This window comes from Limulus polyphemus, unplaced genomic scaffold, assembly GCF_000517525.1.
Source record: "Limulus polyphemus unplaced genomic scaffold, Limulus_polyphemus-2.1.2 Scaffold3787, whole genome shotgun sequence".
In the NCBI taxonomy this organism is placed as follows: domain Eukaryota; kingdom Metazoa; phylum Arthropoda; class Merostomata; order Xiphosura; family Limulidae; genus Limulus; species Limulus polyphemus.
In genome coordinates this window covers 18,157-31,105 of record NW_013669397.1, presented here as the reverse complement: position 1 = coordinate 31,105, position 12,949 = coordinate 18,157, and the positions used below count along the sequence as shown (strand labels likewise).

Below are 12,949 nucleotides of genomic sequence, written 5' to 3'. Positions count from 1 at the left end.
TCAGTACTATCAGGTCTACTCAAAACCATTAACATTCTTTGAACCAGATGACCTTTTCAATTATAGAATTGGGATTATACAGTTGTTTTATATTGTGTTTTTTGTTGTTGTTAGCTTGTGGACATCTTCATTTGGAGTTGTTTGCAATTTGTGTGCTTTGGACTATATTTCCACATTTGTACTGATTTACCCCAGTAGGTCTTTTCTTCCAAAGACTGACAGCTAGTTTAAGGGAAAGATCCTTCTCACCAATCCATTTGCCAGCCATTTCTCACCTTTATGACTGCTCCAATCCTGACTGTTTGTTATGTCTTGTTAGGATCCTCACAAGTTATGTAGCTCATACTAACTCATTTTGAGGTAGTAGGAATCAATTTTTCATTCATTGAAATTCTTCTTTTTTCCCATGACTTATCTCCCATTACCCTAACACGGTAGCTTCATAACTTTATTCATAGGGCCTATAATGGATTATAGTTACAGGAGTGGACTCTTTTGTGTATCATCTTACCAGATTTATCATATCTCTATGTCAATAGCCACACAGTTGAATTGCCCTCTGGAAGACATTGTGCAGCCTGGTATGTGGACTACTATTAATACTTTCCTGTCTCATTACTTACATGATCTAGCAGTTTTGTCTTCTGAGGGTTTTTGACTAACCTAGTAGGTAATTTGACAACATTTGTTAAAAATTTGTACCAGAGGTGAGTATTTTCCTCAATCATGTACTCTTTTTTTTTTCCAGTGCCCCTTTATTATTTCACTGGATCCCACTCTGTTGCCCAGGCAGGTATTCTTAGTCTTGTCAATTTCACACTAGCAACCACTTTCACTATAATTACTACAGGTTGCAACAGGCTCTGTCAAAATGGGATGTTCCATAAGACCATCAAGGCACCTACCTACCAGATGGTATTACCTGATATTATGGACTATCATGAGTAAAGCTAAATGGGATCCTGCCCGTCCCTGCTGATCTTCAGGTTTAATAAATTGGGATCGGTTTACTTTTAAAAATGTAGGGGACTTGGTTCACCTATTCCACAGTTTCCAGAGCACTGTTCCTCAGGACTCCCAAATGCATATACCCCCCCCCCCCATCAACTCTACTAGTGGAGCTTGGGAGTTCTTACCACCCCAGTATCCAGTTGCTGGGGTGGTAGACAGAGGCTGTTCCTCCAGAGTATTTGAGTGGGTTCCTCCACTCTTGGAGAAGAGAGCAAAGTTGGGAGCCCTCCTACTCAGGTCCCTGGATGTTTTTTCCCAGGTGTCAATAGAATTGGCACCAACTTCCACGGGAGCCTACTTGTAATTCCGGTTCAGATATGACACAGAGATATCCAGTTGGAAGGTGCGTGGCCCTTCTCTTTGATCAATGTCGGTTTCATATATTGTTCATAGAAGGATGTCCACTATCTCCTCATAATTCCAAATGCAATATGGTCCCATCCTAGGTCGTTGGTTGAGCACAGGTTCCACGTCCTCTCCATAATTCCAGGGGCAAGAGGAATACTCCTTGCCCACTTGGTTGGGGAGTGAGGATGAATGTTCATAATTCCAGACCGGATGAATTTTGTTCCTTTGATTGAGTACGACATACATGAGCCCATCATTCCGAGCCTGGGGTGTTGCCTTTTGGACTTCTTCAGGTGGAGGAGAAAGTTTGCCCACTTTGGTGTTGCTTACTATCTCTTCATGATTCTGATGGTGTGAAACGCATCACTCTATGGCTACAGGTTGGAATCCAATCAAAAGTATAAATAACCTTGCAGTCAAATACTTCTAGCCACCAATGTGGGATATAGGTACCATGACCCTTTAATTCCAGCCCCAAGTTATGGTACCTAGTTGGGGCTGGCCTATACCGATGAGTACTCGTATCCTATTCCACCTTTGATATAGGGACTGAGTTCCTAGTGAAGAGCATACCTGTTCTAGATGTAATGCGGCTTCCCCATTCTTGTACCATCTTTTTCTTGGTACACTTTTGTTCTATACAGATGCTTTCTGTATGGTTCATGCCTGCACTGGCCCCTCCACCTTCTCAGTGTGGGATTCTATACTATAGTGTCAGCAGAGGTAAGTATGTTTGGAAGTTAACATTTTCCTAAATTGAAAATGTATTGCCAATAACATTTACCTCCGCTGACACTCTCCCCACTAAAAGCCGGTTTATGTCACGAAAAAGTGATTACATTATCTGAATGAGGTGGTAGTACCTAGAGAGAGGTTGCATTGAAGTTGGTGGAGAAATTTGCAAATTAGAATTTGCCAAGGGCATTCAAGCGGGTTATATAAAGAATGAAGCAAGCATTTTCAATGCTTAGATGGACAAAGAGTGGAAATCCTGGAGATTGAAAAATATCTATAGTGTCAGCAGAGGTAAGTATCATTGGAAATACATTTTCAGTTTAGGAAAATGTTAAATTTTTTAAATTAATTTTTTTAACTTAAGAAATTAAAACTTAAATTATACAAACATTTGAATTATAAACTACCTTTTGGTGGCAAGCTTATTGATGTATATTTTAAATGAATTTTGAATATAACTTTCTAAGATGATCGTGACATGCATATTGATCTACCCATATTTAAAGGGTTAAGCTGAACAAACTTCAGTTAATTGAAAATAATAATAAATAATCATAATGTCAATATTTCTGTATTACTGGATAGTTAGAATAGTCAAAAATGGAAATAATCAGAAACAATAATTTCAATTAGTTGATTATTTTTGTGATATTAATCAATTTAATAATAATTTTGATTATTGGATTAATTAAAAAAGGTAATAATTGGAAACACTAGACAACTATTTCTGAAATATTAATAGATTTAATATTTAAGGATAATTTAGGTTGATTAATTATAAAGGATACTGACCAATGTAATCAGTGCACATAGGTAATCAATTAATTGAGCTAACCACTAGTTCTACTCATAACTATCTTGTTAATGATGTAATTATATGATAACACTTGAGTGTCTCACAACTGCCACTGTTGTGTTAATCATATAACCTTATGATAATTCTTTAAGGTCTCGTAACTGTGTCTTGTTAAATGTATAACCTTATAGTAATACTTTAAGGACTCATGACTAGAGTTGGGTGATTAATTGAATTTGCTAAATAATTAATTGTTGGGCTCATCAATTGGTTAAATTCAAGTAATTGATTATTCTACCATGGGATGGCTGAAAAAAAAACTTATAATGTAAAAAAATTGAATTTCAATACCCTGTGATGGAGAAAACACAGACAGCTCTTTGTGTAGCTTTGTGTGTTTAACCATAAACCAAAATTATTGCAATATTTCATTTACTTGACTAGTTGGAATAACTGAAAATAGTAATAATGGGAAACTGTAATTTTGATTAGTTAATTATTTTTGTGAGTCTTGACATTTGATTGTTTAAGCTGAATAAATTTGAGTCAATTGAAAGCAATAAGGAAAAATCATAATAGCAATTTTTGATTACTGGATAGTTGTAATAATCAAAAACAATAACACAGATTTCAAATAGTTGATAATTTTCATGACATTAATCAATTTAATTATAATTTTGATTACTTAACATGAAAATCAATTTGCACTTCAACTACTCAGAATCTGAGTGCAAATAACTACAATAAATAACGAATTTCCAGTACAAATAGTAGAAAAAATAAAAATTAGATATTTTATTTTTCTGAAACTACATGTCTTTAGGAAACTTCCTTTCAAGTTTCAAACAATTTCATCCTTTAGTTTTATTTCTGGAATGTGAAGGGGTTAATATAAACTCACTGTAACCACCAAAATTCTCATAGCTGTTTCTTGTCAATGATAAATGATATAACCTTATGGTAATCCTAAATGGTTTATACATTGTTTAGTTTTAATTTATTTTTGAAAAGTTGATCTGTGTTTAGTATAGTGAGTAAGTTTTAGTGTCAGGGGATATTTCAATACAAGTTTGACATTTCCACTGTGTGTAGAGATTTTTAGAAAATTTTAGTTTGATATTCTATTGTACATTATTATGAGATTTTTATGTTGAGGAAAATGTTAGTGTTTATAACTATTTTTTATCCTTTTTCCACAGAGAGGAGGAAAGAAAACAGAGGTTCCACCTTCTAGCTTTAGATGCTGTATCTTTTACTTGTGTACATGATTTAACTGTATGCCTTTTTTGTATAATCTATTTGGTTTAATTAGTCATTTCTTAGTATAAATATATTTTGCATTTTATCAGTACTGATTATCCTTTAAATTCTACTTTTGATTAGTGTAATATTCTTTTACTTTGTGGCACTTAATAATAAACAAAGAAGTTACAAAGCATTTTATACCATATATGTAAGGAAATAGATAGAGATTGATATTATTATCAATTTTCAATTGTGTTCTAAAAAACATATACTTGCCTTGATAAATTTGCTGTTAAGTACAGTGTACTGTCAATTACTGAAGAGGAAGCTTATATAATAAAAAATTCATGTGAAACATTAATTTCCAATATGTAACCTCTTCTCACATATTCAGTGCTGTCCTCTATATGCAAAATTGTTTCACTTGCCACTAGCCTCGAATCATCCACCTAAACTTGCATGTTTCCATGTGATATTGCTGTGTTGTTGCATGCAACTGAGCATGTGACAGCCCTCCACCAATAGGAGTGCAAGACAGCCTCCTAGCATAGCTGACTCCCTCTATACTGATTGTTTAATCATCACTTCTCAATTTGGCACTTGTATGTAAAGATTTCTTCCTTTTTATTTTACTTGTGAGCTTTGATATTGATGTTTGTTGTGGAAGTATCTACAAAAAATACCCACTGTTGTGTAAAGATTAAATTTCAATTTTAGTTTTCAAAATTTCTGTACCAGCAGATTTTGTGGCCTTTTATTTCCACCTTATGAATTTACAGGTTGTGGTATCTTCCACTGTCTGGTGTGAGACAACAAGACAGTGTTCATGCTGGACAAACAACTACAATGGCATTGGGTTCCTCTTTGTGTGTTGACGAAATGATGGCTATTGTGTGACAGACGATGAAGCTTTTCATGTAGCCTGGACCTTCTTCTGAACCTGATACAGATATATCTCCTCCTATGAATCCTGTTTGTGATGATGAGGGTTTTGACAGTCTTTTTCCACCACCTACCTTTGCCAACTCTTCTATCAGTACTGTCTTGGAACTGCTTAGGTCTTCTTCGTCTTTTCTGGACATAGTTTTTCAGGCGTGTTACCTTCTCTCTCTTTCCTGTTTTATATGATTCTTCTCCTTCACTACTTAATTTGACCTGTGCTTCTGACTATTATGTTTTTCCTCCCTCTCCAGATATTCAAGTCCATATTGAAATTTTTTTATCTCAACCTCACTCTAATGCTGGCATGCCTAATTATCCTTGCCTGGTTGACACATATGCCTTGGCTTATCATTGGGTTGAATTTCTTTTCTTGGACTCTCAAACACTAGTCTCTTCTTCAGGCTTGGGATTTATATCCTCTATCTTCTGTTAGACTTTCTAAGGCCCAACTTTCATGCCTTCATCTTACTCCACACTACCCTGTTGTGTTATCTTTTCTCCATTCACCTTCTTTCCAAGGCAATCCTCCATTCTGCTGAGGAGTTTTTGGCAGGTAGTTGTTCCCTTATCTTCTCTACATTGGCACATTTTTCTTCCTCAACCTTGTCCTTTCAGACTTGGTTTCTGTGTTCTGGGATTTGTTAGGGAGGGATGCCCTTTCTGTTAAAATAAATTTGCCTCCCACTTATCTCAGGGACCTTCATCTTGTCTCCTTTTCTCCACCAAGGTGTTTTTGGTGGAGTACCTGATTCTGTGGACTTGTGGGTTGAGGCCATGTGCCAACATTCTCCCAAGCTTCTTCTTTTCTCATTACAGTCTTCCATCCTTCTGCATCATCTCCTGTTCCTCTGCTCCCATCTGTTCTTCCTCCATGTGTAGATTTCAGTGCTTACAACCTCATCAATGACTATCCTCTAGGCTCAGGGATGGTAGGAGCCCATTTGGCTCGGCTTGTGGATCTATGGTTTCCATTTGGGGCAAACCATTTGGTGCTACAAGTTTTATCAGAGGGAGTTACCCTTTGTTTTTCCTCTTCTCCTCCTTTAGCTCATCCTCCTATTCCTTTTCCTCCTTCAAGGGATCTTGTATCTCACTTGCGACTCTCAGTGGCAGTAGCAGATTTGTTGACCAAGGATGCTATTGAACAGGTTTCTCATCCTTCTGCAGGATTTTATTCTAGTCTGCTTGTTGTTCCCAAGAAATCTGGAGATTGACATCCCATCATACATCTTTCACATCTCAATCAGTTACTCAACCTTCCTCAGTTTTTCATGGAGAGTTTTCTCACCTTCTGGTAGTATTTTGGTCTGGGACTTTGGATGACCAAGGTGGACGTCTTCGATGTGTAACTTCATATTCCCATCTCCCCAGCATCATGTTTTATTTGTTCATCAAGTTTAGGTTTATCAATTCCACACACACTTTTTTGGCCTGGTGTTAGCCTCATATGTCTTTTGTTCAGTTATGCGTACCTTCGCTCATCACATTTCCAGCTTGGAATTGCAGTTTCACCAATATATGGATGACTGGCTTTTTTTAGCTTCATCTCACTAAGACTCCTACAACCATACTCTTATTTTTGGGAAAGTGGCTCGACTTGGTTCATTAGTGAGGTTGAAGAAGTCTCATCTCACACCCACTCGATATCTGATTCACTTGAGTGTGTTTTTCATTTCCCATCTCAGCAGGGCTCAGCCTTCTCTACTCTGTTTGTAGGCCATGGAGAGTTTGGTTTCTGCAGCTTTATCCTCATCTTTTCTTCCTGCATAGGTGGCTCTCTTTCTTTTGGGACTAGGGCTTCCATGGAAACTCTTATTCCCTTGGGATATGCTCATACGGATCTTTTGCATGATCAGTGGAACCTCTCTTGGTATCACTTGTCCTCCTTTATCCATCTTCCTCTTTGTCTGGTAGCTTGACAGAACAAATGCTACAGAGGGTATACCTTTTCCTCCCTCACATCCAGATCTTCTCCTCCCCTCCTCTTCTGCTCTTTCAGCCTCATACTTTGTTTTTCCATCCAGCTGTGTCATCATTCAGGCTTCACGTGTGGGATTTATCTGGTCCCTTGCAAAACATTAAGGATTGTTTTCACATGCAGTTTCCCTTCTTTCCCATTTTGTTGCCCTTCCTCTCTCATGGTGTATCAGTAGAAGTGAGGTATTTTTTGCTATTGGTCACTGCATTGTTTCTATTCCCTTCTTTTCCTTCCATTCTCCATCTGTCTGAGATTTTCACTTTACTATTCAAACAGGGCTTATCAGTCTCAACTATTGCTGATTACCAGGCTGTTGTTTCTACTATTTTATGGTTTTCCTGTTTCCATCGGGTTTTTTTCTCTTGTCTTTACTATGCTCTTTTACGTTGTTCTCCATGTACCGTCTTTCTCATAAAATCTATTTCCTCTTCCTTTTTGCCTGTGGTTGTCAACATTCTGTTTCAACACTCCTATATCCTTCTCCATCTTGATCGTGCTTTTATCCCTAATATGTCTGTGGTGCATGAAGGTGATAGTGCATTCACACCTATATCCCATTTCTTATCTTTCTAAACAGATCCTGATTGCCTACTCTGCCCTGTCTATGCAGTCTGTTATTTGCTCTTCTACTTTTCATGGTTCCCGATCCTGTTTCTTAATTCTATGGAATCATTCATTCACTCATGATATTTCTCCCCCTTATTGTCACTGAATGGCTCCATCAGCTTACCTATTTGACATATTCTTCATTGGATGGGAATGCACATCAGTGCTTCCATGTATCCTCTCATCAAATTTGTCACCTTACTCACTCTTTGGCTATTCACTTCCGTCGTCCATTTGAAGAGATCACTTAGACAAGCATGTGGAAAACACCTCACACCTTTGTCATACAATGTCTATATCATTTAGCTGTTTCTTCTTCATTGGGCTAAAGACTGCCTCCAATCACTATTCTCCATACCTTATAGCATCTCTATCTGGGTAAGTTTTCTTCTTTTTTACCTTGTTTTTACAGGACCCCCTCATACCTTAAAGGATCCTGCTCAGTGGCAAATGTTACCTTTCACGGTATACTTAAACTAAATCTGCACAGTCTAGGGCCATCCTGGTGTGACATAGCATTCATTCATTAAATGGGGTGTTCTGCAAGGCCATATCCAATGTGCTTTCACTGTATACTTAAACTAAATCTGCACAGTCTAGGGCCATCCTGGCGTGAAATAGCATTCACTCATGAAATGGGATGTTCCGCAAGACCATTCGATGTATCCTCTCGGTGTCTTAAACAAGGCCAGATCCAATGTGCTTTCACCCCAAATTTTCTTCTACAGGAGCATGGGAATCCTTGCCACTTACCTGTTCCTAGCCACTGAGGTGGTGGGCCATGGAGGCTGCCTTCTGAGTGTGACCAATTACACTCGGTAGAGAGTAGGGTTGTGGTGTTCTTTCTGTGTAGTACAGTTCATACCTTTGGCTGGCTTTTTCCCATCCTACTATGACCTGGATGTTAGGTTCCTGTGTGGTCTGATGTTGGATTGGCACAGGACCAGCCAACATAAGTCCTCTCACTCACTTGCAATTCAGATGTTACCTTCCCATTCTGTCTCAATGGGCTTAAAATGGTAAGGATGCTGCTTCTTTCGTGGCTCGAAAGCCGAATTTCCAGTAGTGCCTGATTCTGGATTGGAGTCAACCCACCACATACGGTCTGACATGCCCTAGCCACACTACACATATGGCACTGTTGGAGATGTTGGATTGTGCTTGTATCTTCCACCTGTAATTGCAACACTCCCTTCACTTACTGAGTGAAGAGTGTACCTGGTACAGAGAAGGTGTGGTCTCCCACGAGTATGCCTCTATACTTTTCTCAGGTATAGGTTGTTGCACTTCATGAGTCCCCTTTTGGAAGCACCCAAAGAGGTTTCATCCAGATAGAATTTTGCACTGGTCCCTTCACCACTTTAGTGTGGGACTCTAACTATATGTGAACAGAGGTTATGTATTGTATCAGAAGTTAACATTTTCCAACATTGAAAATGTATTCCTGATAGGTATTCCCCTCCTCTCACACTTTCCACCCTTCCTCCCCACTTCCAGTACATCTTATTTTATTGCCCAATCTCGAGGTGATGACTGAACCATTGGTATAGAGGGAGTCAGCTGTGCTAAGAGGCTATGCTGCACTCTTTTTGATGGACAGTTGTCACAGACTCATTTACATGCAGCAATATTGCATAGAAACATGTGAATTAAAGTGGGGCTTCAAGGCTAGTGGCAGGCAAACAAAAGTTCACATATAGAGAGAGCAACACTGAACTGGGAAATCTATATGTGAGCAAAAGAAAATATCTATGAGAAATATAAATGTTAACGTTGCAACACCTCTCAAAGTACATGTATATATTAAAGAAATATTTAAATGCATGGAACCATTTCTCTGCATAATACAATCCTACACTTCCAAAAATAATCTTTCACTGTACTATTTCAGTATTTTTCATTTTGTTCAAATCTTAAATTATATGTTGTTTTTTTTTGCTTAAAATAAATTATTGCTACTTCAGGCCAGTAAATTTGAGCATCCACGTTTTATTTAAACTATATAAACTAACACTGTAGAAATTACATATATTTAATAAGATTTATTTCAAAATAATCTAACAAGTGTTCCAAAATATACCTCCACTGACACTTTAGCTATTCCTCGACATTGGCTTTGCCAATCTAAGCATTGGTCTTGCATGCTCCAGTCTTTTATACCCCACTTAAATGCCATTGGCAATATCTAATTTGCAAATCCCTCCATCCATGTCAGTGTGCCCTCTATCCTGACACTGTATATAAACACCTCACTCAGATAATGTAATCACTTTTTCTCGACAAACCATTGGTCATGTTTTTTCTGATGAAGTGCTGTTGTTCACTCCATGTTTGTTGGAATGCTTTGGTGTTCCACCCCCAGGTGGATGTTATTTTTTTTCAATTCTACCGACTAACATCATTTAATTTTTGATATGTGGGGTTCCAGGTTGGTTCATGTGATCACTTTGAACCAATCACATTTTGTTGTTTGTATTTGTTTGTTTCTCATGTTTGCTTTGTGATGCTTCCTCCCCCGCAAATTGTTGGCAAAATATCAATGGTCCCCACATCAATTTGTCGACAAATGGAGTCTCCTACTGACTTCTACCTTGGTCAGTTTGATTGCTTCTGTTCCTTCTGCAGGGATACTTGGTGATGGTGTCCCAAAAGCATTTATATTGCGAATTGCCATCACTTGTTTGCTTTTTTTTTTTTGGCCTCATGACATTTTTGGCTCTAATAGCTGAATAGACTCTTACCTTAGTTACTTCAGGTTCTGGTATCGAGGTTGGTCTTTCCATTCAATTCTCCATTATCCTCTCATCCTGTGGTATTTCCACCTCCACCTGACCAGTGGGGTCTGGACTTTCGTTTCATGGCTATCAAAGTTACTGATCACAGGGGTGGTAGTGGCAGTTGATCCCATTCTTCTGGGATTTTTTGTTTCTTTTTACCTGAGACAAGGAGAGATTCAAAGATGATTGTCTTTCTTTCTCATCTCAACCCATTCTTCATTCTTCCCCAGTCTACAGTGGAGTCCTTTCTCATCCTACATTGGCATTCTTCACCAGGTCCATGAATGCCCAAGTTGGAAGTTGCTGAGGTACTTCTCCACATTCTCATAGTGAATTCATCTTGCCTTTAGCTATGTTTTGTATACGGGGATGAAGTTTTGCAGTTCAGGGATCTAGCCTTTGGTCTAGCATCAGCACCATATGTCTTCTGTTGGCTCAGCCACCTCCCATCCAGCTCCAGGCTATGGAATGGGTCACCAGGCTCTTACTTACAGGGATGGTTTTATCCCTGGGGTTGTGGGCTTCCTTCAAATCTCTTAATTTTTTCAGATGAGTGCACATGCTATCCCTTCAGTGGTCCCATTGCAACTAATGAGTCTAGAACTTCAATCCACTGAATTTTCCAGTCCATTTATTCTGGGGCAACATCTTAGTTTTGAGTGGTGGTTGGTTTAGACCAACTCTATCATTAGTGTGTGTGTGTATGAATGGAGGACGAATCTTCAATCTGCATCCATAATTTCTAACTTCTTGCTGTCCAACAGGCACTTGTGCAAGATCTAGATCTCTTGCAGGGGAATATCCTCATGAGTCATTTCATCAATTCCAGTGGTCTCTTAAATTTGGTTCTTTCTCTGTGGGATTTATTCCAATCATATCAGCCTCCTGGCTTGCCATTTTCCTTGGGTGTTGTATTTCATAGTAGATTGTCAATTTCAGTCTTCACTTTCTTATGATCAAATGGATTTTCCATTGTGTGGTTTTCTGATAGATTTGTTCTTAGTTTGGGCCTCCAATGATAGCTTTTGCCACTCATTTATACTCAACTACAAGCTTTGGGGTCTCCACTATAGATATTGCCAAGGGCATTTAAGTTGGGTTTAAACGACTGGAGCATGTGAGACCATTGCTTAGATAGGCAAAGCTAATGTCAAGGAATAGCTAAAGTATTATTGGAAATACATTTTCAATTTGGGAAAATGTTAACTTTAATTCAACATCTGTAATAATATGGGCATGTCTGTGTGACTACCATAGCACCAAAAGGAAAGAACCTAGAAACCTGAAATTTTGCATTCATACGCTAGCATTAGCAACAGTACACTACTTTGATTGCTTAACTCTTTCAGCATGGGCTTGGCCCCTGAGACCAACCTCGTAACCATTTTGTGCTTGTTATAGTTTTCATGCTATACCTTTTAAATTAGTAAGCGAATGTTAACGAAATTTGGCAGTTTATCAGTAAACAATACAATGCTTTAATACACAAAATATCAAATTTTTTTATTAAGTCTTAAGGTTTGTAAAGCAATGTTTCTCTCATGCCTTTTTTTTTTTTTTCTACTATCTTGCCTATCTATCATGCAAACTAATTTTCATTTTAAGATTAAAAATACTTTTATGCATCAAAAAATTTTCAAATTTTTTGAAATTATTATAATGTCCAGATAGTTATCAAACATTTCTTAAAAAAAAACTTTACATTTTATCTGTTATTTTCAATAATTAATCTCTGTACAGGTTCAGTAAATTTGACCAATCTCACAACCACCATAAAAAATTAGAAAATAAACAGAAATTGTGCCTCTTTCATTCTAGAATGAACTCAGATTATAACACAAAAACATAAATCTCATAACATAATACATTTATATATATTTGTTATTTTTATTATATTGACCTTTCACCTGTGCCTGGCTAACAACACATAAATTACAATGATGTGGCTCACTTGCACTCATGTTACCGTATCAAATAACATAAAGGTGACCTTTGGTCTGTACAAAGTAACTTGTCTTGGCTGTGTTTTAGTCGACTAGTATTTTGTAAATTACAGTCACATTTCAATTATTATACGTTATGTATGTATATAGATAATTGCTATTTTGAAATAAATTCTTAGTTATTTTTCACAAATCATAGAACAGTAAATAAAGAAATAAAGCAAACAATTATCTCTTCTATTTACAACCTTTGTATTGAGTTGCTGTTTGATGTAGGTTGCTAAGCCTTAAAAAATTTTGCACGTGGAGGCTATGAAACATTATTTTTTTTTAGGTTTTATATATACATTGGAATAACTAAAAATCATAAAGTACTACATCAATACCATGGAATTCTACTATAATTCATCAAACTTAGTAACTAAGCTTTATTTAGGTCTAAAAAATATATGAAATTTCGAGCAGACTAAAGACGCAACCTACCTCATTGAAATCTTCATTCAAAAGAAAGAGATGGTGCTAGGTATGTTAAAAAGGCTGAGAAAACCACTAGGAGGACATTCTGAGC

The 12,949-nt window shown here is 37.3% G+C and overlaps 1 protein-coding gene across 1 annotated transcript in view; it reads left to right on the top strand.

Annotated features, from left to right (window-relative positions):
- The first annotated feature begins 466 nt into the window (after nt 1-466).
- LOC106470041 (protein FRA10AC1-like) overlaps nt 467-12,949 on the top strand; it is a 24,018-nt gene continuing 11,535 nt past the window's right edge. The window contains exons 1-2 of the mRNA XM_022398590.1: nt 467-581; nt 4,032-4,135. Of these exons, the coding sequence (XP_022254298.1) occupies nt 467-581; nt 4,032-4,135 (219 nt within the window). The remainder of the gene's footprint in view (nt 582-4,031; nt 4,136-12,949) is intronic.